Source organism: Stegostoma tigrinum, chromosome 2 (assembly GCF_030684315.1).
Source record: "Stegostoma tigrinum isolate sSteTig4 chromosome 2, sSteTig4.hap1, whole genome shotgun sequence".
Taxonomy (NCBI): Eukaryota; Metazoa; Chordata; class Chondrichthyes; order Orectolobiformes; family Stegostomatidae; genus Stegostoma; species Stegostoma tigrinum.
In genome coordinates this window covers 10772655-10800196 of record NC_081355.1, presented here as the reverse complement: position 1 = coordinate 10800196, position 27542 = coordinate 10772655, and the positions used below count along the sequence as shown (strand labels likewise).

Here is a 27542-nt window from a genome sequence, read left to right as displayed (position 1 = left end):
GAGAGAGTGAATTTAAGAAGCAAAAATGAAAAGTTAAAAAGCATTATTACCAGTTATTTAAAATCTAAGCCAGTAAGAATCCACAAATGCAAACGTTCTTGTTCAATACTATACAGGTCATTTGGCAGTAATGAAGACTTGTTATGCCATTAAAAATTTACACTGTTACACTGGAGCAATTATATCATAAAAAAACCTATACTGACACATCAGGGCAATACTGAGGAGGTGCTACATGACTGGAGTACTGTCTTTTGAATGATACATTAAACTGAGATCATTGCTCTCTGCACAGGTCGATGTAAAAGATCCTGTAGCTCTATCACAAAAAATGGGAGATAACCTGAGAGTCCTGGCAATATTCATCCCTCAAAGTCTTTCATTTTATCTCAAATAAACGGCACTGGAGTGGCCAAGCTCTAAATTTATCTGGCAAGTTTTTGGATACCCATCAAGCAAGTACAGCATCATCACCTTGTTCGTTGTGTTTCGATGCTGAGATTTCTGTACTCTTAGAGAAATGCTTTGAAGGAGCAGGGCAATTCAGCCGCGTCTTCCTGATGCTAACTGCACTGGTGTGGAAACTGTTGGCAAAATTTGATCCTTAATAATGTTGCCATTCTTGGTACTACAAAATCCAGATTCTGTTTGTGTAGCACATCAGCTGCAGCATTCCTCTAGGAATACAGCGACAACAAAATGGGCGAACGTTTTGATAGGTCCAAATAGGGCATAAAATATTTACTACCTTGAAGCAGCACAGAAATGGAAGGAGCAAATTATTGCAGGTCCTGGAATCTGTACTGAAAAACAACAAATGCTGGAGATCACAGCAGGTCAGACAGCACCCATGGAGAGAGAGCAAGCTAACGTTTCGGGTCTAAATGACCTACAGAAATAGAAGAAGTTAATGTGCATTTTGCCTCCAGCCGGATTTGGTTACCTGATACAGCAATATTTATGTTATTGCTCGTGACAGAACAAACTAGGACATCAGTAATGTGGTATTGAAAAATCCAACAGACATTTCTTATAAATTCATCTATAAATAAATATTACATTCATAGGAACATCAGTGTCCGGGCTGACATTGAGATACTTAGTTACAAAGTGGCCCAAAGTGAGATGGAGTTGGAGACCTTTACAACCATAGCTCATATGCTACTATACAGTGAAAATATCATGAGAATGTTTCTTAAAGATACACTGATCATGAGGCATCCCACAACATAAGTGACCAGAGAGAGAAGGACAGAAAAGCAGAAGGGATTTTCTTATCATAAAATACTGGAGCAGAATTTGGCCATTCAACTCCTCATGGCTGATATGTTTTTCAACCCTATTCGCATGCCTTCTCCCCATAACCCTTGTTCCCCTTACCAGTCAAGAACCTATCTCTGTCTTAAATGCATTCAATGACTTGGCCTCCACAACCCTCTCTGGCAATGAGTTCCACAGAGTCACTGCCCTCTGGTTGAAGAAATTCCTTCTCATCTGGGTTCTAAAGTATTGTTCCTTTACTGTGAGACTATGCTTTCTGGTCCCAGTCTCTCCTACTACTGAAAACATCTTCTCCATGTCCACTCTATCCAGGCCTCTCAGTATTCTGTAAGTTTTAATCAAATCTCCCTCATCCTCTATCAGGCATGGACCCAGCGTCCTCCAGCGCTCCTCACATGGCAAGCCCTAATCCCCCTTCTTGTAAACTTCTTCCAGGTCCCCTCCAACGCCAGCACATCCTTCTTTGGATACAGGGCCCAAAACTGCTCACAATATTACATACACAGTCTGATCAGTACGTCCCTGCTCTTGTATCTTAGCCCTCTCAAAATGAATGCCAACATTGCATTTGTCTTCCTAATCGCCACCTGAACCTGCATGTTAACCTTAAGAGAATCCTTAACTAGTACTCTCAAGTCCTTCGCACAATAGATTTTCACCATTTAGGAAATAGTCTACACCTCTATTCTTCCTACCAAAGCGTAAAGTCACACTTTCCCACATTATACTCCAACTGCCATTTCTCTGCCCATTCTCCCAGCTTGTCCAAGTCCTTCTGCAGCCTCCCTGCTCCCTCAACAGCACCTATGTGTCATCTGCAAACTTAGCAAAAATGACCTCAGTTACTTTGTCCAGATCGTTAATGTATAATGTGAATCACTGTGGTCTCAACACTGACCCCTGTGGAACTGCACTTGGCTACCATCCTGAGAAAGACCCCTTTTTCCCTAATCTCTGCCTTCTGCCAGCCAGCTAATCCTCTATCCAGGCTCGTACCTTGCCCCTAACACAATAGGTTCTTACCTTATTTAGCAGCCTCTTGTGCTGCATTTGTCAAAGGCTGTCTGGAAATTCAAATAGATCACATCCACTGGCTCTCATTACATCCATGTGCTCGTTACCTTCTCAAAGAATTCTAACAGATTTGTCAGGCATGACCTGCCCTTGATGAAGCCATGCTGACTCAAGCTCTATTCTACCATGCACTTCCAAGTATTCCGCAATCTCATCCCTAATAATAGGCTCTAAAAACCTTACCAATGACTCAGGACAGGCTAATCAACCATAATTTCCACGTTCTACCTCTCCCCAGTTCTTGCATGATTCTGCACTCTGCAGTCAAGCTCAACTGGAACTCGCAATCCCACTTTGTGTGGGCAACTGTCATTCACTACAATTTTCCCCGGAGATGCCAATAAATGGTCAGAGGAATTCCTGCTATCTGGTGAGGATCCCAATGCCGGAGGGCCAGGGGCCTTCCAGTTTGAAAGCAACAGCAGGTTGTGATGCCAGATAAGTGGGGGAGGTGACAATTCAAAATGGAGACTTTTTTTTGCAAGTAGCTATTATCCCTGATGACCATAGTTTAGTGCTGGGGGGTGACAGAGGGGTCCCCTTAGTGGTGCACATGAAGCAGGCAGGAATGGCCTGTTACCAGGAGGCTACCCTGGATGGGTGATAGAAAAATAATGCTCGGCCTCCTTTAGCTGGTCGCTGTAAGCCCTTAATGAGACCAGGTTAGCACGACAAGTGCATGGAGTGGTAGCCCTGGGCTAGCACCTCCTGTTTCCATCTCCCACCCAGCAATTACAAATCGGCAGACTATGTGCGGATGAAGTCAGCCCTGTTCTAACTCTGAACCTCCTTTAGTGAAGAAAAGATACAAAATGCATTGGCCCTGTTTAAACAAATAAACTTTCCACCACTTTTCAGGTTGAGACACCCCATCCCTCAGACTCAGTTCACCAAAGCCCTGATTTCAACAGATTCGTCCAATATGTCCGAATCCTTTGTGGTTTCACCCCTCAGTGTTTCTGCAGCCTCCTCAAGCTACACAGCCCTCCAAGAGCACAGTGTGCCCCAAACTCTGGCTTCGCAAGAATCCCACGCATCCTTTACACCCAGCCTTTGGCAGCTGAGCTGCTCTCCCCATACAGGTCCTACCTTCCAAATTCACTCCCTCAACCTTTCTGTCTCTCTTGCATTGTTAGGACCTGCCTTTAAACCAACTGACAGTTCTCTTGGCTCTGAATACTGATCTGCTCCCATGAGGTGCTCTGGGGCATATTGCTATGTAAAAGGTGATATATAAATGCAAGCTGTTGTTGTCTCATTCCTGCTCTTCTTGGCTCATCAGGAAATTTGAGAAGGAGGGGATAAGTCACCTCCTTGGCTCCCTTCTGGTCCTGCTGCTCCTTGGCAACAGGATTTCCTGTTAGTTCCTCACCAGGCAACTGTCATGCTAAAAGAATGAACTTAAGTAGTGTCACAGTCTACATGGTGTCATCAGGCTGGGATCTGTACATTTACCTACGGCTGCCTAAAACAGAGCTGTTTGAACAGCCTGACTGCGAGCCGGGCTGGAAAAGGTAACTGCCACACTGATGATAATTTAACACTTTCTACCATTCAGTATGGAGAACTAAAATAGGATAGTCCACTCTCGTGCAGTGCGGTTCGGCACAAACTAAGCCTTTACTTCAACGTTAGCTACAGTCAGCCGCGAGTTAAATTTGCAGGATAATTATAGCACAGAAGGAGGCCATTTGTCCATCAGGTCTGTGCCCACGGTTTGCAGGAGTGACTCAGCTAGTCCCATTCCCTGCCCTTTCCTCATTGCTTTTCTTCATTAGCTACTTGTCCAATTCCCTTCTGAAAGCCAACCACTCAATCTGCCTTTATCACACTCTCAGACATTCCCAGTCCTGGTTCTCAATCCTTCAGTCAATGCAGACAGTCACTCCCTACTGCTCTGTCCAGCTCCCTCAGGAATTTAAACAACTATATCAGATCTCTTCACATCCTCTCATCTCTATGAACACCCTCAGCTTTTCCAATCTATCTATGATTGAATTCCCTGACATCCATTACTCCCAGTCCATCGCTATGCAATCTGCTCCCTCAGTGAAGGTGATTGACGTATTTAGATTAGATTCCCTACAGTGTGGAAACAGGCCCTTCGGCCCAGCAAGTCCACACTGCCCCTTTAAGCATCCCACCCACACCCATCCCCCTATAACCCACACACCCCTGGACACCACGGGCAATTTAGCATGGCCGATCCACCTAGCCCGCACATCTTTGGACTGTGGGAGGAAACCAGAGCATCCAGAGGAAACCCACAGTGACACGGGGAGAATGTGCAAACTCCGCACAGATAGTTACCCGAGGCTGGAATTGTACCCGGGTCCCTGGCGCTGTGAGGCTGCAGTGCTAATCACTGAGCCACCGTGCTGCACCATATTGATTATCAGAGATAACAAAGTGTGGAGCTGGATGAACACAGCAGGCCAAACAGCATCTTAGGAGCACAAAAGCTGCCTCTGTTGTAGAATCCTCTCAGATTTGAAAGATCTCCCCGTCTGGGAGGCAGGCTTGAAGGGATAATAGGCTAGTGATAACCCAACAACACCGTGTCCCCAGTTCTCTATGCCTCACACATGGTGTGAGTGACCTCTTGCTCGGAGAATGAGATTGGATTTCTGTCCCTCTGACCTTCAGTCACTTAGTGAAGTCTCATTTGGTCCCTCTGGTTTTATTGCTGCTTGGCCAATGGTACCACAGACTTTATGGGCTGCTTTCACACATGGTGAGGGAGATTCAGTGATGGCAGCAAGTGCAAACAGGGGATGTGTGCAGGGTTCAGGCACTCCCAGTGAGTGCTTCTCCAGATAGCTTATGAAAATAGCCACGGGTTTCAGTTGTTTGGAAGTCATAAAGTGTGAGTGCGTGCTCACCCGAAGTGAGTGCTATGTAATTGGGACTCCATGTGGTTGCTGAGAAATGTCAGCCTGAAATTAGACACATGGCTTTGTTCTTTCATACATCAACGGCCTCAACATCAATCTTGCCTCCCCACTCAATCCTATTGATGGGTGGAAGTGAATCAGGAAGAGTACAGGGTTGGCTTAAAGAACCCTGATACGCTTAGCACACATCTGCTGCCTTTGTATAGCAGTGCTATCCAAATGTCCTGCTGTGAACGGATTTGCTAACATATTAACTCCCGTTCCTCCGATACAATTAGGAGCCCAGTTTAAAGTTCACTGTTGCTTTGTGGTCTTCCAAGGAGCTTGGGGGCACAAGTGGGAGAAGGCCACAGCTACAGGGATAACACAGATCAACTCCTGAGATATACCATGGCATTACTGCGATCTCTGGAGTCACGTTTTCAGCAAAAAGGTGGACCTTACACAGCTCAGAGCATATTGTTCTGTAGTCTCACCAACATGCACAGTGTAATAATAAACATTGTTTAACAATAACTCAGGAGTCTGGCCTGAGCTTGTTTGAACAGCCCTTTTAGAACAGGATCCAATACGGTGGCAGTGATGGAGACAGGAGAGACAGTGTTTCTGTCAGATGAATCTAAACCTCACGGCAAGACTGAGTAACCACAAGACATGGCTGAACTCTGAGACAAGAAGATTCTCTGAAAATTTCCTGAATACAATGAGCTCATCGGTGAGGTGAAGCTAGTGAAGATTCTGTGAAGTGAGGAATGCTCCACAGTGGCAGCATATCTGCTTCAGCTCAGCAATCCCTGCCTTCTCAAGGCCCTTTGATGATGACAAAGAACTGACTCAGGCACTTTGGTGGGAGTTGTGGAAGACTCAGTCCCGATCACAGGCCGTTCTCTCCTCTGTCCTCAACAGCACAGGCTCTCCCTCCCCTTCCTGGTTCTGGGGTGTGGCCCCCAAGGTCTTCCATTGAAACAGCAACTGATCCAGGTCAGTACTTTCTTGAACACAATGTGCCCCATTGCTGAAGAGATCGTTTGCAGGCCAGGTGTTGATGAATCCTCAGCAGAGTTCCAGTCGGTCCTAACAGCCTTAAATCCTTATTTCAGTCCTGATAACCATGTTACTGAATTTGCTGCTCCAACCAGGGATCCTAGCAGCACATCTCAGCACACTCCATTGAAAGTTTATACAGTGTAGCCAATATGTGGAAGACACATACACAGGAGGAGCTTGTTCAAACTTTCAATCATTTGTTACAGTCCTTTCAGATGTAGGATCTGGGAGGCCACAGCCTTTCACTTAAAGATCACTTTGGTGTAACATTTGCCAACAATGATAAAGTTAATAAAAACACTATTGAAGTTACAGGATCAGAACAAACCCTGGTTGAATTGGAAAGCATGTGCCTATCTCAATCTTTCACAACGGTTACCAGGCATTCCTCTCCCGTTAAAAGACATTCCAAGCCAAAGGTGATAGCCAAATCCATTTTGTGAGAATTGGCCGTGCCCAGATGATATTGCTGTTTTTGGTCAGACCCTCAATAATAGTGACAGCATGTCCATCAAACTGTGCCACACTTTCAGTCACATCCCACAATGAGGCAGAGTGGTGGCACAGCAGGAAAGAGAACACTCTAGTTCCCACTACTTGATGGGGCACTCAGTCCCACTGATGCCTCTCGTCACTCCCGATCTCTTTCCCCATCTCAATCCTCCCCTTTCCCCATTCCAATTCTCCCTCTCAGGCCTGTCTCAATCTCTGTCCTTTCCCCATCTCAATCCTTCCCTCACCTTTCCCAAACTCTCTCCTTCTCAATCTGCGCTCCCCCCCCCAACCCTGTCCCAATATCTCCCCATCTCAATGCCCCTTCCACCCCTGTCCCAATATCTCCCCTTCCCCATCTTAATCTGCCCCTCACCCCTGTCCCAATCTCTCCCCATCTCAATGCCACCCCCCACCCTTGTCCTAATCCCTCCCATTTCCCCATCTCAATCCCCCCTCACCCTTGTCCCAATTTCTCCCCTTCCCCATCTTAATCCCCCCCTCACCCTTGTCCCAATCTCTCCCCATCTCAATGCGCCCCCCACCCCGTCCGAACGTCTCCCCATCTCAATGCCCCCCCCACCCCGTCCCAATCTCTCCACATCTCAATGCCGCCCCCATGCCTGTCCCACTCTCTCCTCATCTCAATCCCCCCTCACCCTTGTCCCAATCTCTCCGCATCTCAAGCCTCCCCTCACCCTTGTCCTAATCCCTCCCAGTTCCCCATCTCAATCTCCTCCCCTCACCCTTGTCCCAACCTCTCCCCTTTCCCCATCTCAATCCTCACACTCACCCCTGTCCCAATCACAGGGCTCTCTCCCCACTTAATCCTGAAAGCCAATACTCCCTTTCCTCACTCCTCCTGATTTCTGGGCAGCGTTCCCCAAGGATCCAAGGCTGCAGACTCCTGCCAGGGGTGCCCACTTGCCAGGTAGGCAGTTTGTCACAATGCCAGCTAGTAAAGGGAACAGAATAAATTCCGACGATCGAGGTCCTGCTAATGTTACAGAATGACAAGTATGTCAATGGAGGCCACTCAGCCCATCTCTCCTGCACCAGTTCTATTACCAAGTGATAATTTTCTACCTTACCCCCATATCCCTGCACACCATTACTACCAATATCCTAAAATGTTCAATAGGAACTCTATTACTCCAGCCTTGGTGATTTTGGCCTTCTCAACTCTGGTAAATATCAGAGTCAATGGTGCTACAATGTACTGCCAATAAAAAGTAGATATGCATTTTTCAGGAGATTTTAAACTACCTTAAAGACGTGGACCCTTACTCACCCTCTTCATATTTGTACTGATATGTGATGTCTTTCCTGTTGTCAGATCCAATCTCCTTGGTGAGAATTAATTTTCCAATTTCATCTGTCTTCACATCACCCTTAATCAGGGAGCCATCCTTCTGTCTGTTCCAGTAGACTATGTCACTGTTTACCTGAAAGGCAAAAAATCAAATTAACTCACAAACTAAGGTAAATGTTTTGTAACACGTTATCAAATCCACCATGAAGTTATTTCAGAGCCTGTACTTCATAGCAATTAGCTTATTGAATCAAACTACACAGTTCTTCAGGCCTGTTATTACAAACAGAACACAGATTGTGTTCAACCTGCCTTAGCTTGTGAAAAAAACTAAAACAAAATGTCTACATTGTGCTATGATTCTGCACATGGGCAGCATATGCTGAACAATTCTGAGCGTGCTAATAGCCAAAATAACAACAAATTGAAGATAATCAGTCTAGCTGATAACATGGCTCAGTCACATTTGATGAAAGCATCGTTCTTTCACACGCAGGGACCCATTTTTGCAAACAGAACCTTGCACCATTTTTGAATTACCTAATAACTTGGGGAGTCCATTGTTCGTTCTTGCTTTCTCCATGGCAACACCGTGGCCAATCACTGTTGACTTGCTAACCAATCAGCACACTTGTTTCTAGTTGTACATACTGTTGTGCTCATTTGAAATGTCACAATTTTGCCTTTTCTCTGATGAGTGCAGAACAGAAAGCTTCAGCGACCTTGAACTTAAGTTCACACGCTTCCAGTGTGAAGAAAGCAGGCTCCAACAATGAACTAAGAGAACCATTTGCTTATTCCTGGCAGTTCCTTGGCTTGTTCGCGGCATTATATAAACTTACAGACTTAACACAGTTCAGCATTTTCACATCACAAACACTGTTTCCATTGATTTGCAGACTACGTCCAGATCATATTCCAAATACCCATTTGCAATATTGAGCTATCATCACTTTCTTTACTTGCCCTGTTACTAACACCAATTTTGCAAAGCACCATGATCTCTTCTGTTACTTAATCTTTCCTGTCTTCCACTTTATCAGAGAGTTTCCCTTTTTTCCTTGCTTTCCAATCCCCACCGGTGAACTTCTTAAAACCTGTTACAATTAGAACTTTTGCCAGTTGCGATGGAAATTCATCAACCTGAACCATTAAGATAGATGCTGCTGAGTATTTCCTGCATTCTCTGCTTTCGTTTTCAGATTTCCAGGATCTGCAGGAATTTGCTTGAGGACAATCAAAAAAGGTTGACAAGAAACAAAAGCTAGCATTCAGTCACGAAGCATTAGCAGGAGATGGGGATTAATGGGATAGAGCGATAGTCACAGATCTATAAAGTAAGGTTTGATTATTAGTCAGAAAATGAAAGAGACAGAGTTCTGGGAGAAAGTGTGAAGGAGAGGAGAGTGAATGAAATAGAGAACACATTCAAGTCTGCAAGCAGAGCTGTGGTGTCATGGTAATACCACTACACTAATAATCCAGAATGTTCTGGGGACATGAGTTCAAATCCCACTGTGGCTGATGGTGAAAATGGAATTTAGTAAACATCTGGAATGAAAAACCCAGCCGAATTGCTACCACATAACCACAGCTGATTTTTGTAAAAAGCAATCTGGGAAGGAAATCTTTTCAGAGACAGTAGGAACTGTAGATGCTGGAGAATCTGAGATAACAAGGTGTGGAGCCGGATGAACACAGCAGGCCAAGCAGTATGAGAGGAGTAGGAAGGCCGATGTTTCGGGCCTAGGCCCTTCTTCAGAAAATGTCTAGGCCTGAAACGTCAGCCTTCCTGCTTCTCTGATGCTGCTTGGCCTGCTGTGTTCGTCTAGCTCTACACCTTGTTATCTGGGAAAGAAATCTGCCATCTTTACCCAGGCCGGCCCACATATGCCTCCAGGCATACAGAAATCTGGCTGGCTCATAACTGCCCTTTGGGCAATAAATGCTGCCCTAGCGAGCACGGCTTACACTCTGTAAACAAACCTTTCTAAATAAAAATGTTATCTCGAACGAAAAGCAGAATTCACATCTCTGCAGCATGTCATGAACGAAATCTTCAGTAACAAAAATGTTCTGCTGGGGCTTTGTTTATTGCTATATAAATCTTGAGGACTGCTGCATACCCTCAGGGTTTCACATACCTCAGCATAAATGAAAGGAGCATCATACGGAAAGTAAACCTGTCCATGCTTTATGGCATTAACAGAAGCTGGTCCACACCTGAACATGCCTAAGGAAAAGAAAATGAATTATCAAAATATCATACAATTTACTGAAAAGAAGAAACAGAAAAAGGGACAGCGGACCCGAACGTTAACTCTGTTTTCTTCACTTCACAGATGCTGCCAGACCGGCTGAGCTTTTCCAGCAGCTTCTGTTTTTGCTCCTGATTTACAGCATCCGCAGTTCTACCAGTTTTTAGAAAAAAAAACATGCTGTGATATAAATTAAACTTGGGGTAAAGGAGGTTGAGTGGCCACTTGATCGAGGTACTCAAGAGGTTCACCAGGATGGTCCCTGGTGTGGATGAACTGCCTTACAAGCAAAGGCTAAACAGGTTGGGACTCTACTTGGTGGAGTTTAGAAGAAATGACGGGTAATCTCACTGAAACATTTAGGATTCTTAAGGGGTTTGACAGGGTAATTGCTGAGAAGACTTTTCTCCTCATGACAGAGGACCACAGAGCATTGACTTAGAGTAAAGAAGTGCTAATTTAAGACAGAGACAGGGAGGAAGTTCTTCTCTCAGAAGGTTGAGAGCGTTTGGAACTCTTTGCTGCAGAGAGCTGTGGGGGCAGCGTCCTTGAGTATATTTTAAGGTCGAGACAGATAAATTCTTGATCGTGAGGGGGATCAAGGGTTATGAGGGAAGGACAGGAAAGTAGACGTGAGGAGTGTTGGATTAGCCATGATCCTACTGACAGGCAGAGCTAGCTCAAAGGGCCAAATGGCCTACTCTTGTTCCTATTGTTTACGTTTTATTGGCGACTTTAGGTAAGTTAAACAAAGGAAAGCTCTTCCCATTAGCTGATGGTACAAAGCCTAGTGGGGAGCACAGGTTTAAGACTTTGGACAAGAGGTGCAGGAGAATGTGAGCAAATACTTCTTAGAATGTGAGCAAATACTTCTTTTACGCAGTGAACAGAATTAAAAAAGATCTGGGTTTTCTACATCACCCTACAAGAGTGATGGAAGTAGAGAAGATGATGATTTCAAAAGATAATTGAATAGGTATTTGAAGGAAATAAACTTGCAGGGCTCTGGGGTCAGACTAAAGCAAGGGAAACCAATTAGAGTGCTTTATAGAAAGCTAGTAGAGATGTGATGAGCTGAGTGGCTTCCACAATGACTCTGAAATATAATGCCGTCCAATGTGCAAAATTACAGATGGAAAAACAATTGTTAGAAGCCAGAATTAAATGCACTCACTCATAATAAAATATGCTATTTTTGAATATCCTGCTCTAAACCTTGCTATTTACAATAAGCTTAGCATTCAGATCATCACATATTGATGACATTCAGCTAAGCAAACATGAGACAGATGATCAGAAGAAGACCGACCACATTTGTTCTACCAATGATTGTACTGTCATATAAATGTCAGGGTTGTGGAAATAATAAGTTAAAATCAAGAAGACACCAATGGCTTGGGGATGGACAGTATGGTAAAGGAGGTAATGAACCAGGGAGATCTTAGTTTCTGGAAAAGAATCTGAGTTGTTGGACTGTGTTGCACTGTGGCAGAGGTTTCAGTATAGGTAGGCTGGTACCTTTAGGTGAATTACATGATGTCTGACATATGGGACTGCAGGAGCCACTCTCTTGTGTTCGAGCCAGTGCCCTGTGCGTGCGTGTGTGTGCGTGTGCATGTGTGTGTGTGTAAAGTATACAGTAACATCAATAAATCCGTGACATGACAGCCTTGCAAACAGTACTGCAAATAAACTTCAAGATATCTGGCTCACAGTTTTGTAGCATATTTTATGTGGACTAACACACAGTGAACAAAACGTATTGGAATGTGTGCACATGACAGAGATAAAAGATGGCTTTATCCATGAGTACAATCACCAACATGAAAAACAAAATGTCGCCATTCTGCGCACAAATGAAAGTGTTAGTGATGTTCTATGAATTTCAAACATAACACTCTGTTTAACACCATGTTAGAGTATTAACAGCTCAGGGGTGGGGGACAAAATAATTCCTGTGTTCCTGAACTAGTAGCTCAGGCTTCAGCTAATAATCTGGAGACATGATTTTAAATCTCACTCCTGATAGCTGAGGAAATTAAAGTCAATTAATTAAACAGATCTGGAATTATTTAGCATCATAACAAACAGTGACTATGAAGCTTTGAGCTGTCATAAAACCTCAAATGGTCCAAGCTTATCCTCTTGGGGAATATATCAGGCAATTTTTCTCCAGTCTAGTCTATATTGACTCCTGACCCTCAGTGTGGTCCTCTGGAACAGTTCAACAACCCACTCAATTGGATTCAAGGCGGTTTACTATCACCTCCCTAGAGGAAATGAAGGGTAAGCAATTAATTCTGGCCTTTCCAGTAACACCCATGCCCTATGAATGTCTGAGAAAAACTACAATAAATGAGGACTAACTGAAAAGGTGGTCCAATTATTCAGTCCAATAAACTGGGAGTGTTTTGGCAATGCCAATTCTTCTTAAGTATCTCTGCAAAACATATTCAAAAATAAAGCAGTGATAAACATTTACAATGATATACGAAAGAATGAATCTGGCGTAAAGGTTGACTGATATTTATCGAAAATGATTCGAAGCATCATCTTTAACGCTAGAAGCACATTTCTCTCACCCTCCTCCAGGATCAATGTGCTTGTTCTTCCCCAATCTCTTCTCTTTTTCCAGCCTTACCAAAATCCGTTTATCCTGCCATCTCCACTTTTGTTATAAAATGCACACCTGAAATGGTCCAATTTTTATTCCTTTCATAGGTGCTGAATAATCTGCTATATTTTGCCAGCATTTTCTGATTTCTGGCGCTTTCATGTCTTATTTTTGTTACCAGCTGCTCCTTTCTCTTGATGCCAATGAATTGCATTTGGAGTGAAGCTATGTAATCAGCATTTGTGTTTATTGCAGGCAAGTGCGATGGCCCACCTTGATGCTGTGGGGGTGCTGTGTGCTGTGACGACCCCTTTGAAGGGTGCTAAGGGTACATCCTTACTCCTGTTAGACCACCCAAGGTAACAAGCCCTGGGGGTAATGCCAATCATACTGTGGTCCATACTGCCCTTAGAAGTAGAACAGGCAGAGAAAGACTACTCCTCACTAGCTGGGAAGGTGGAATAAGGTGGTCCTGGTCATCGTGCCTCAACACATCACCAAAATGTGACCATTAGCCCATTGAGATCCTATCCAATAAGAGAGCCTGAAGTCCCACATTGAACACTCGAGTGCAGAAATTAACCAGATTCAGCAGCCAAGTTGACCAATGATGGGGAATTGGAAATGGGTCAGAGCTGTGTACCTGGGAGTCAGTAATAAAGGTAAACACGCAGGCACCAGACAAGTTAAGAAAGTCTGTGGACATCTGTGTCAGGACAGAGGTATCTCTGGGCAGCAGTCTCTGAAAGTCAGAATAATAAAATGTGAGGCTGGATGAACACTGCAGGCCAAGCAGCAACTCAGGAGCTTTTGTGCTCTTGAGATGCTGCTTGGCCTGCTGTGTTCATCCAGCCTCACATTTTATTATCTTGGAATTCTCCAGCATCTGCAGTTCCCATTATCTCTGAAAGTCAGAAGTCATTTTCAAAATACCCCTCCCCTCTCCTCTAAACACGGAGGGGTCCACCCAAAAGGTGACCAAATATACCCCTCCACTTCCTCCCTGGGGCATTAGCGTGTTTGTGGCCGAAGGAAGAAAACTTTAAATTTTGCAACTGGACATGTTCAGGCACTCCTGGATAATCTCAAGAAAAACTGCGAGCCTATCATCTGAGCTATTACTACTTCTGACTACTCCTTACTACAAACTCACATCACCATCCTCAGCTAGGCCCCCAATAACATTGAAAGCATGTCCATCAAACTGTATCATATTTTCAGTCACACCCTCATGATGAAGCAGGCTAGCAGCACAAAAGGAAACACTCTGGGTCCCACTATTAGGGAGGACACCCCACCCCATCTGCCAAACATCTATGCATCGAGATTTAGTGCATCCAGTCACGTGATGACCCACAGACGAAACCCATGGCATCAACCTCGAGTTGAGGGACACCCAACACCCACATTCAATTTAAGACAACGTCAATAATATTGGGGTAATACAGAAAGCTGTGTAGAAAGTATTTCCTCAGAGAAACAAGAGGAGAACCAATGCAAGTATTTTTATGTGTAACCTATCTCTATCCTAGAACATTACGTACATTACTATGTGGAGATTACTCCTTGGCATCCAGGAGATATCTGGGTAAAATTGGTTTGTTGTTCTGGAATGGAGATACTCAGGTCCACAACAGAGGTGCTTCCATCAGCTTGACCATATTTTTGGCTCCAGTGTAATCAGCCCATGTGTAGGAGGTCAGCTCTTCAGCCACTTCCCACCCCCAGCCTGAGTCTACAGGTTCCACAGTTCTCTCCATCAACAACTGACTGTCAGGTCCCTGTATTGTTAGTGGAAGCACAATGGGCTGAGTTGGCTTATTCAGTGCTTAAGACTCTCTAATCCCATGTTCAACCATGATAGACAGCAGGAAGTGTAAGCTAAGGCTATCTTCCCTCGACTCCCACATGTTCATTGATGGTCCAGTGCGAGGAAACAGCCAGGGAAGCAATGTTCTAGTAGATACAAACTCCAGATTCAGCAATAACAAGAAGGCTGGGAAATCTTGATTGTCCAGATTTTCAGGTGATGGACACTCCATCCTCTTACTTTGACACGAACAAAATTACTGCCATCACCATTACTGAATTTGAGATAAATAATTGTCAAAAGAAGTACTTTGTAGGAAACCAGAAAATTCAATGCTTTCCTACAAACTGTTGATTAAATGAGATCTGTCTTTCCAGTATCCTCTGTTGTTCCTTGAGGGCTTCACGAGAAGCAATAACTAATACAGTGATGCCCAAATTATCATGATGTGCCACAGGCCTACGTTTGTGTTTCATATTTCTCAAGGATACGGGTTTCTCATGGTTCACTGAGCATGTGTGTTAAGTGCATTTATAATTTAGGTATCAACATCAGAAAGGTACAGTTCAACAGACAAAATCCTGTCATGACCCACCTTCACTTGTTTCCTGAGGTGTGGCATCTACAACTTGCCAACCACCATATCCTGGTGGTAGATCATATCTGGACATCCAACATTCATTCCAGCAATGGTAGTTCCTAGTGAAAGTGATCAACAAGATAACAACACATTGGTAAACTTCACAAGCATAAAATATAATGTATAAGAGCCAAATGCCAGGATTTTCTATATATGATGGTTTATACTTTTCCAGCCATTTTATGCCACCTGATTATTTGCAAACAGAATGGGAAAGGAATAGTCAAAGCACAACTAACATGTTTTGTTCTGCAGAAAATTCAGAAGTCATAAACTGAAAATGACACATGTTACAATTTTACTGAGCAAAGGTACAGGCAGTCTGCCAATGATGCCAACATGCAAACGAGTTGAGAACTGAAACATTTTCTCTCAACTCCACTATCCAGATTCAAAAGGTGGCACACAGTTTAGAACAATATAAAGACATCCCAATTAAATCAATTCTGTCTTCATTTTGGGTGACACTACTGTTGCATAACACATACCACATTGGATTGAGTGTTTTTTTAAATATCTAAGTGGCCCTGTGTAGCCATGCTTTCTATTATTCTGAAATAAATTTGAGTAATCAACATATCATTTTAAATAATAAATGGTACAATGGGTAATGGGATGGGTAACAGGATACATTCAAATTTATCAATCTGTTTTCATACTATAAAGGCTTTGACGGTGGCAACAACAGATGTCCCTTCTTTGCCAGAATACCTCCTGTGTCAAACCAGGAAGGGGCAGCATCACACCAATTTCATGGCCCAACCCAACTTGCTGACCAATCAAACCAATGCCCATATTCCAGCCAGTTCAACTTCTACCATATGGGATCAAAGTCAACCATTCATGCTAAGCATGCTACACTTATCAGATCGCTGATTTCAAATTACTCAAACATTGTGCTGCAAATGGCATTATCTGAAATGTGCATCTAACTTTGTTGCATTTCTCTAGGGTAGGTGGTGTGTTGCAGCCGGAGTATGTGGGAGCAGGTGGGCTCCTGTGCAATATTCAGCAACTATACCTGTAATGAGAATTTGCAACTTAAGAAACATCACCTCCAGGTTGATGAGCTGGATTCTGAATTTCAGACACTTTGGGTGGGTGACAGTAACTGGACACTGTGCTATAGAAGGAAGACACGCCTCTTAGGTCAGACCAAATTACGTTGGTGGTCAGGAACAGGAGAATGTGGCTGTAAGGGAAGGCAGCAAAGGGATCTATAAGGGAGTGCTGAAGTAATCTTCACCATTGCACTTGGCCAAAGACTTCAATGTTAATGCAGCCTGCAGGCACAAGAGCAGGATTCCAGGGAATACCAGCAAAAGGACCTTTCAACATGATGCACGAGCCAATTAATTGGGGTATGGAAAAGAAGTAGTAGCAAGATACACCACATTTGGGAGCTAAATATTGTTGCCTGCAGCTGAGACCATCAGTCCCAAAAGCTGCATTGCCTGCCCAGCGCCAGGACTAATGACATCTCCTCAGAGAAACTGAGAGAGCAACAGTAAGGATCCAGTTGGCATTGTCCATGTGGGTACCAACGACATACCTAAGACTAAGACAAGCAGTTATGCCAAAACACAGTGAACGCCTAGAAGCTAAATTCAAAGACAAAAGCTGGATTGCTAACTGAGCCATGAGCAAATTGGCACACAGTTAATAACGTCAGAGTTGAATGCATGGTTCAGAGATTCGTGTGAGAGAAACGGGTTTCAATACATGGGGATTGGCACCAGTCCAGGGGAAACAGGAAACTCTTCTGGCCAGTGTTTACTTGTTGGGACCCATGCCTGAGTCATACAAATGGGCCGTACGGAGGGCTTTAAATTAAATACAGAGCAGGAAGGCTGTACTCAAGGAAGAAAGTACAAAGCAATAATACAGGGTAGCTATGTGGATAATATTAACCAAAGAGACACAAAGGAACAGAGCATAAAACATAAGAATGCATCAGCAAAGGTCAGAGTTGGGGAAAATGATAAAAAGGCAGAATTAAAAGCTTTTTATTTGAATCCTCACAGCATTTTCAACAGGGTGGACGACTTAAAATCACAGATAGAAATAAATGAGTTTGATATAATAATCATCATGTTTACAAGGTGATCAGGATTTGGACCTAAATATATAAGGCATTTCTCAAAGATGAGGAGAAAGGAATGGAGATGGAGTAGCTCTGTTAATAAAGGAGTTTTCCGTTCAGTAGTGAGGCATTATCTTAATTCAGTTTGGATGGAGGAGGTAGGATTAAAAGAAAAACACTAGCCTTTTTTATCCTCTACCTATAGCTACATTGTAGGATTATGTATAAATGAGGCGAAAAAAATCATGCTGAATTTCAGACTTCATGTGGGTTCCCCATATCAAAGTGGCAAAGGTAGCCCAAATGTTATGGTCATTGAGTATATTCAATACAGGAACAACAATACACTCTGGAAATAGACAGGGAGCAAGTCATTTTCGATGTGGTAATGAGACAAGATTAATTAATGACCACAGAGTAAAATGTTCTCTCGGTAACAGCAATCATAACATAATACAATTTTACATTCAGTGAGAAATCTGGGGCTAAAACTGGCGCCTTAAACTTAAAAAGAAGTAATAATAAGGTTGAGTAGACAGAGCTGAATGAAGCGGACTGGGAAAATATGTTAAAATACGAAATAGGAGTAAGCCATTTAGAAAGATCATTCATGACCCTCAATAAAATTAGAATCATAAGATCATCAGAATCAGTGCAAGAGTGGCCCTTTCAACAACATTGCCCAACTGCTTATGCCAGTTTTATTTCACCACATTCTGCAAGAGAAAATTGTGTGTTTTTCTAGAAACATGGAATGCATAGACAGTGGTGGAACTGGGATGAAGTAAGCAAAAAAGTAGATCAAATGACCTTTGTCTGATAGAAAAAGAACACATGTGCTGTATACCGAACTTAATCTTAGCCTGAATGTGGTGTTACTACTGAATTTAACAGAATATTTTATAATATGGTTAACGGTTCTCACCAGATTGAATCCTTAGTCAGTTTTGCATCTTTCTTCCCATTTTCATCGAGAATGATGTCGGTGGTTAGATTAGCATCATTGTCATGCGCTGAAGAGAAGTTTGTTACTACCCTTCCTGGTATACCCAGGCAGCGAAGAACTGGTCAGAATGGAAATAACAGAATATGTTCAATTTTTACTCGAGGAATGTAAGGCTATCTGTGAATGAAACCACATTTTCCTTTCAGTACTGATCAATACAACTAGTAACTAAGAATAGAATCAGGAATTTAGACTGCTCTTGTGGTATAATGGTAGTGTCCCTACATCTGAGCCGGGGTGTCTAGGTTCAAGTCCCATCTGCTCCAGAAGCATGTAATAATATCTCTGAACAGGTTGACCAATACTATCTATGATCAGGAATTTGGACAGGAGGTGGTAGTGTAAAGGCATTAAGGTTTTGCTCAGAATGTAATGCCCCAGGTTAATATTCTGCGCACCGAGTTTCAAAACTCACTGTGGCAGCTGTTGACATTCAAATCTAATATAAATCTGAAATTTGAAGGGTTTTTGTGATGTAATGGTAGTGTCCCTACCTCTGGAGAAGGGTTCAAGTCCCAGCTGCTCCAGAGGTATGTCATAACGCCTTTGAACAGGTGAATAGAAGAATTTGAAGAAATACTATTTGTTTAACTCGATCAAAAATGAACTTAGTCCACCTTCTGACCTTCTTAACTATTCTGAGAATACGTACCAAGTACCCAGAAACAATTTCTGGAGTGAATTTAGTTTCCTTCTCTCGATGACTTTGGCACTGGGTGGCATTTAAACCAGTCAGATGGCACCGTCCTCCTTCACCCCAATCAATATCAACTGTATGGGACCCACATCTAAACATATCCCTCAGTGGTAGGTGGGTGGGATTGCCATGTGGGGAGCACAATACGAAGACTCTGTTGAGGTTGCTTGTGGGTTTTTGGCAGGGTTGGAGGTCCTTCATTCAAAGGCATTCAGTGCGTGAGCACAGAAACCAGCATTGGAAAGGGAGGCACCTACTGACAGCCACCATGTCCCATCCTTGCTGATGACACTCCTCCCCATGACATTCTCCCCCAGCCCACCATCCCACACCTGAGGTCCAGTGATGATACCTGGCCTTGGATGCATGATGTGCAGGTGGGAGCCACCGCCTCCCAGTGGCGCTGCAAGATCTCCAGGTCACCGGTCCTAGGGTTGGCCCACTTCTTGCCAGTCAGGTGCCTGAGTGACACTTTATTCAGCAGAGCCTACCCCCAAAAAGAGATAAGGCAGGTCACCTACCTGCTCTCCAGGCAGCAAATATAATCCCATGGGCATATCCATTCTCCAGTATGGTCGCTGTGACCAATGCTGACCCTAACTTATGCTTACTGTCACTGACCAGATGTCTTAGAGTAATGTGTTTGAGTGTATCTTAAAGGGGCTTTTATGTGCAACCCAGTTGCTCTCTTCACACTTTATATGCACAATTCTACAGCAAATGGGAATTTAAACAGATTAGAGGGAACATTATTAGTGATCCAGGTCAGAGACCACGTAGTCTCACAGACCTGGAGAGTAGAAATGTGTTCTCATTACTCAGAAGTGCCAAAGTAGAAGCTATTCCCTGATATACTCCTCCTGACTGTTTCCCTTCCTGATTTAGGAATAAATCACCAATCCTTCAGCATCAGTGAGTCAAAATCCTGCAACTCTCTCCCTGACACCACTCACGATGAAGTTTTACACTGTTTGATCATTCTCCCTGCATCTTAGTCATGTGTCTCCTAGCTGATCACCATGGGAGGTGCTTTTTACACAGTCCCACACATTAACCCTTACAAAGCCTAATAGCACAACTGCATTTTTGTATATGTCTTTGTCATTGTGTGTGTATGCCTGTATGTGTGTGTGTGTGTGTGTGTGTGTGTGTGTGTGAGAGAGAGAATGTGTGTGTGAGATAGAGAGAGTGTGTTGCCTATGGGTGTGTGTGTGTGTGAGAGAGAGAGAGAGTGTGTGTGTGTGTGTGTGTGTGTGTGTGTGTGTGTGTGTGTGTGTGTGTGCGCGCGCGCGCGTGCCTATGTGTGTGCGTGCACGTGTGTTTGTGTGTTTGTGTATGTAGTGTGTGTGTGTGTGTCCGAGTGTGTGTGTTTGTGTGTGTCTGTGTACGTGGGTGTGTGTATGTGCGTCTTTGTGTGTGTCTATGTCTGTGTGTGTGTATGTGTTTGTGTGTGTGTCTGCGTGTGTGCGCATGTATGTGTGTGTGTCTGTCTGCCCTTGTGTGTGTGTGTGTATTTGTATATGTGTATGTGTATGCGTGTGTCTGCGTGTGTGTGTGTATGCATGTGTGTTTGTGTGTGTGTCTGTGTATGTGTGTGTGTATGCGTGTGTCTGTGTGTGTGTGTACGTCAACTGTGGAGGTACCTGTGTGTGCCATTAGATGAGACACAGACAGACAGACACACAGATTGAATCATCCATGTTTGTTTGTGTGTATTGATGCTAGAACAGATGTGTACCCAGCTGTGATTATATAACATGCAGGCGTCAAGCTTCGTTTGTATCTGATTTGGTTGGAGATAAAAGTTCTCACCTGTGTTAAGCACAGCAGCAAAGACCCAGCATTGTCCGTAACAAACTGGAAGCCTTGTCTCGAGATACTGCAGTAAGATTTCTACACTGGTATTCCAGGCTGTGGGGGCAACTCCATCTGTGTACTCCCCATCCCAGCATCCAACAAGGACACCACCATCATCTTTTGAATTAATCTGGATGGGGGGAAGCATTGGTTGGTCAAAGAGAATATTTTGTTTTTCACGGGATATATTTCAATTAAATTAGTGTGCAGACATTGTTCAGAAACAGTTTCAAAGTTATGTTCTCCTATTACTTGTCACTTTGAAGCGTGCCTATCAAACTGATGAAATCATATTTTCAATGAAGTATTTTAACATTACCAAGTGACAGATTCAAAGGTGGAAAATAAAGACATTGAACAACATATAAAGATCTGTTTGATTAATGGTTATTTTAATTTTGGATGATTTAAACTACGTTCACAATGATCATTTCAAGTCCTCCCTGGTATGGGCTCACTTCAATGGATTTCTACAGGTTTTGATGTTCAGTTATAATCTCATTGTTAAAGCTCTGTTGATAATTGTGGATACAGTGGCATTGTGTAGCACTGTTTAAATACCTGCCATCATCTATCGCAGTGGTTTCACAAGGTGACATCTTAACAGTTGCACTTACTAAATTCTATCAACCAAAAATGCTCCTTACTAGAACGGGAAAAGAACAAAACTGAAGTCCCAAATAAATTCTCTGGAGGGGAAAAGGAATTTATGTTCTTTATTGTGAATTCTCTGACCCTGCTATTCCCATGATTCAGGTGTAGCAGGGAATTTGTTGCTTTGCCTTAGCATAGCATCAGTGAGTCCAATATCATCCATGTTTGAAAACAAAAGGCTTGTACAACCGGTATCACAGCCATAACCCAACTGCTGCACCCCCTCCCCCCTTTTAATATTAGAATCCCTCCCTTTCCAAACCCTTTTTCAGCATACTTATCAAACGTCTGGTTGACCATTTTTCTTGTGGGTCTCTAAACAGTAAGTGATAGCAAGTTATTCAACTACAGGAGCATTGCAGTCAAATCAATTTCTGTGGAAACCGCCATGGCCAAAGGGAAGTAGTGCTGGATTTAAATTATGATCGCTTTTCCTCTCTCAAGCCTGAGACAGCAAGGTATTTTGTGGCTTACTCCTTTCCCTTTCTAGCCTCATCTCTTTCGCAAGGTTTTCAGGTTCCAAATCTTTGAAATAAATCTAAGATCTTTAAAAAGAAATCAAAGATAGCGTCTATTAACAAAACAGTCAAATGAGAGGTGAGATAGTAGGATCCGCAGATGAAGAAGGGTCGAAACGTCAGCCTTCCTGCTCCTCTGATGCTGCTTGGCCTGCTGTGTTCATCCAGCTCCACACCTTGTTATCTCAAATGGGAGGTAACTTCCTTTGCTCTCGACAAGAACTCAGGGAATTAAGGAAGACAGGACTGGAAAGAAGACAGATTAATATGATGAATTTTGGTAAATCCAGAGGCAATAAAAAAGAATTGATTCACGAGTTGCAACTTCCCTGAGGTCAGTGTCCGATAATAGCTCTGTTCAGTGAGCTAATGAGGTCACTGAGGTAAAGCGCCCCCCCCCCCCACCCCCAGACCCCCGCTACTGCAACAGACGGCTTTACGATCCATATTAGTCCAACCCTACTTCTTTCTCTCAGACACATGACACACAGCATGTCATACCTCAGGAGGGCTTGCTTTAAGCTTCGTTGGCTGGACGGCAGGTCTCTGATACAGACTAACACCAACAGTGTGGGTTCAATTCTTGCCACGGTTGAGGTTATCATGAGGGATTTACCTAGTCAACCTCCTTGCTTGTCTAAGGTACGGTGGACCTCAGGTTAAACCAGCACAAGTTGCCTTCCTAATGACACAGCAGCTCTGCTAAAACTCTGGTGACTTTACAGATACTTGCGAAATGCCAGTTTCGGAATGTAATCAATCTTATTTGGACAAATGACACTGACCACTTCCGTCGATTCCTGACGGCATCTGATCCATAAACTGACCACTCTCCCACTGAAAACTTGTTTCTGCAGATTCCTTTGGGATTAACATAGAACATAGAACATTACAGCACAGTACAAGCCCTTCGGCCCTCGATGTTGTGCTGACCTGTCATACCGATCTGAAGCCCATCTAACCCACACTATTCCATGTACGTCCATATGCCTGTCCAATGATGACTTAAATGTACCTAAAGTTGGCGAATCTACTACCGGCAAAGCGTTCCATTCCCTTACTACTCTCTGAGTAAAGAAACTACCTCTGACATCTGTCCTATATCTTTCACCCCTCAATTTAAAGCTATGCCCCCTCGTGCTCGCCGTCACCATCCTAGGAAAAAGGCTCTCCCTATCCACCCTATCTAAACCTCTGATTATTTTATATGTTTCAATTAAGTCACCTCTCAACCTTCTTCTCACTAATGAAAACAGCCTCAAGTCCCTCAGTCTTTCCTCGTAAGACCTTCCCTCCATACCAGGCAACATCCTAGTAAATCTCCTCTGCACCCTTTCCAAAGCTTCCACATCCTTCTTATAATGCGGTGACCAGAACTGTACACAATACTCCAAGTGCGGCCGCACCAGAGTTTTGTACAGCTTCACCATAACCTCTTGGTTCCGGAACTCGATCCCTCTATTAATAAAAGCTAAAACACTGTATGCCTTCTTAACAGCCCTGTCAACCTGGGTGGCAACTTTCAAGGATCTGTGTACATGGACACTGAGATCTCTCTGCTCGTCAACACTGCTAAGAATCTTACTGTTAGCACTGTACTTTGCCTTCCGGTTACTCCTACCAAAGTGCATCACCTCACACTTGTCTGCATTAAACTCCATTTGACACCTCTCAGCCCAGCTCTGCAGCTTATCTATTATCCTCTTCAGTCCTCTCGTTCTATCATTCTGGACAAACTGAGATAGTTTGTCTTGGTCTGGATTACAAAGTCCCTTCAAAGTCCCAGAAACTGCAATCATATTACCTCCTGACCTTGCCTTTTAAAATGAAAACGTGCCCAATTTATGTAGCCACACCACACAGTCCAATCCCTTCACCTCCTCAAATCATTCTAGCTGCTTTCTTTGTCTCTGCTGTTAAGAGCTGCAATATTCCTTCTGTCATGTACACTGTATTCTAAGTATGATTGTGACACTGATTTGGAAGGATTATCTCAGTTCCATGGTCAAGCATTATTTTGATTGTGTCAGCTGACTGTCAGATGGTATCCTCCAGCTGTCTTTTGATTCGACAAATGTAGGTAAACACAGCTTGCAGTACATGGGCTCAGTAAGGCCTCGCAATATTCTTTGAAGACAGGAAGAACATACACATGCACTACACCTGTTTCAACTCGACAAAATGGGTGATGGCCACTTGCTGGTCCATTTCTCATGGCAACTCTCTGACCCGAGTCAACCTGTTTAGTTTAAAATTTAAACAAAGCCCGGTAGTTAACTATCAATCATCATAATGTGGTATATTCTGCATGGCAATGCCTCTAACAAACAGAGTCCACTTGTCAACCCTTCCATACTCTCCTCACATGCACTATAAATGTTGGTTTTCCCTTTGAATTGGTATTCTTGCGAATCGTCCTTTTGAGTGCAAGACTGAAAGCTTTGAGAAAATGTGTCCTTTTTCAGCAAAACTCAAAAAGCTACTAATCAAACTTCAAACTAGTGAGGCTCAGGAAAAAGAGTGACATAACAAATGATTTAAATCTGAATTAATCTTCAATCAACGGTCTATACAACAAAATAAATTACTTTCTTCATAATTAAGGGATAGGGTTAAAATTCTCAGAATGAGATTAAGGAGTTAGTACAGCTGATGAGGTCCAAGCCAACATTCTGAAAGTTGCAAAACAATAACAGTTCTATCTGAACTGTCAATGTTATTAATCACTGCTCCCCAGGTTTGCAGTCTGGCACGACAAAATTTCTGTCAGTAATGAAAGTTTTCCCATGAGATGAGAAAAAAAAACTTTATCAGCACTTGCAGGTTAAAGGGTATTTCTCAATCTATTGAATATTAGTTTCTTTATAAAAACCTCTAGGTGAAGGAGCGCAGTCTAGGATGTCACTAGGGTTAAAGCAAGTGGTTGCATAACAAAAGGAGCAGCTGGATTTCATTCGGTTCCCCAGCAATTCCACAAAAACATGTCAGATGCTGAGAATGATTCTGGCAGTGACTTTTCATTTCATCCCCTTTTATATTTTCTATTCCACTGATCCTACCCAGTACTTAAATTTTCTGTTTTATCTCTAGAAGATCAATTGGCTTTCCCTTTTAAAGTGTGGTAGCAGTTTCTGACAATGAGTTGTGTGTTTGGATTCACTGAAAAGCACTGCTAGCAATGAAATCATTTAACAGCCCGCATTCCCTTTGGAAATGGTACTGAGGACAACACACTGCACTTTTGAGGTAGATATTTTGAATAAAAAGAGGCAAAACCACTCTCAAGTGTGCAACTCTCTGTCTTCTCCATTGTTGCAAATTAGCCTTGTTCACCTGCTTTCTCACACACGACCTTCATTACCCCAGGATTGTAACAAAACTGGGAGGGCATGTTTGGTACTGTAGGCCCAGCACTCTATCATTGGCTTTTGCACATTTTCTTCAAGCATTGTAGGATTTTCCAACAGGCTTAGAGGCCTTCACATATAAAATGGTGGCATCCAGATTGTCTTGATTTCTAGTGCATTCGTTCCATCACAGTTTTGTTAATTTATAGGTGTAGCTTCTGGTGCACGATATTGCAAGGTTGACGATCAATCCAGAATTGCTATTTTTCACATGCTCGGGATTATCCAACAAATGTTGTCCATTTGGAGAATCACAGGGAATGCTGGATGCTGCATTATGTCAATGACACAGAAGTAGGACACTGTCAATACCTTGCTAGTTAATTTGAGTTGATTTATTATTGTCACATGTGCCTAGGTACAGTGAAAGATTCCGTTTTGTGCTCAGTACAGGCTGATCATGCCAACAAAAATCAGAGGGTGGCTGAACAGAATGAGAAATATAAAGTTATGGCTGCAAAAGAGGTGCACGAGAAAGCAAGGTCAACGTTAGATTTGAAATTTGAGGGGTCCATTCATAAATCTAAGAACAGCAGGGATGAAGCTTTTCTTGAACCTGTTTGTGTGTTTAAGCTTTTGTTTTTTCTGCCTGATGGAAGTGGTTGGAAGAGATTATAACTGGGGTGGGACGGGTCTCTGATGATGCTGGCTGCCTTTCTGAGGCAGTGAGAAGTGCAGATGGAGTCAATGAAAGGAGAGTTGGCTTGATGGACTGGACTGTGTTCACAACTCTGCAGTTTCTTACAGTCCTGGGCACAGCAGTTGCTGGACCAAGCCACGACGCATCCAGACAGAATGCTTTCTACGGTGTATCTATCAAAATTGGCGAAGTCCTTATGATATGCCAAATACACTTAGCCTCCTGAGGAAGAAGAGGCGATCGCTATATCAGCATGGGTGGTCCAGGATAGGCTGTTGGTGATCATCACTCCTGGGAACTTAGCACTATCAACAATCTCCACCTCAGCACCATTGATATAGATAGGGGCGCTGCCCTCCACTTTCCTTCCTGAAGTTGATGATCGGCTCTTTAGTTTTGCTGACGTTGAGGGAGAGTTGAGGCCACCAAGCACTCTATCTCTTTCCTGTAATCAATCTTGTCATTGTTTGCAAACAGCCAAAGTGATGCACTGTTTAAAATGAACCATTAGTCTTTGGGATATATGGCATACACATCTGGCATCACAAAGGCACTAAAATTCATACACCACAAATCTAAGCTGTGTGATTGGGAATATCTTTTGGGCTTGATGGCAGCCCTCTGTTAGAGGCGAGCATACTCGCACTGCTACTGCCTGAAAGCTTAATGCTGAAAGTGAGCTCATCAAAGTCTTCCCGGAGGAAATGACTACACTGAACAGATAATTTCTCACAATAAATCATGCAAACTCCTGAAAGATTCTAGGACAGACACTCTTGTATTTTAAAAGTGCTCAGTCTCTCTCAGACTACCCTGGAAGGGTAAGGTATGACCAGTTTCTAAGCAACAAATGAAGCTGTTTCACATGGATCAAACAACATATTCCTTTGACTGACTAAAACAAGCAGATATTGACCATACCCAACAAACCCACACTTGTAAAACATGTAGCACCAAGTCTAACATTAGCTGTGATTAGCAATTAGACATCTTTTGCTAAATAACTGTGAGTGTGTGAGTTACACTAACAAACAATTTCAAATTGTCAGTCAGGCTTGCAATGTGCAATGAATAAATACTTGTTTCAGACAGGGAAAAAAAAATGTACATGCATGGTGCTTGTATCAACTCAATAAAATAGCTGACAGCCAGTCACTGGTTCACCTCTCATTGCAATACCCTGACCAATCAGAGTTAACCTGTCTCATTTGAAATCTAAACAAACCCTGGAAGTTAACTGTCAATCATCATTAGTTGT

The 27542-nt window shown here is 43.2% G+C and overlaps 1 protein-coding gene across 1 annotated transcript in view; it reads right to left on the bottom strand.

Moving 5' to 3' along the window:
* The window catches only part of LOC125464756 (coagulation factor XIII A chain-like), a 102472-nt gene that overhangs the window by 22301 nt on the left and 52629 nt on the right, over positions 1-27542 (bottom strand). Inside the window, exons 7-11 of the mRNA XM_048557537.2 lie at positions 21021-21195; positions 18431-18569; positions 15378-15481; positions 10245-10333; positions 8080-8233 (exon numbers count right to left, since the gene is read on the bottom strand). Coding sequence (XP_048413494.2) covers positions 8080-8233; positions 10245-10333; positions 15378-15481; positions 18431-18569; positions 21021-21195 — 661 coding nt within the window. The remainder of the gene's footprint in view (positions 1-8079; positions 8234-10244; positions 10334-15377; positions 15482-18430; positions 18570-21020; positions 21196-27542) is intronic.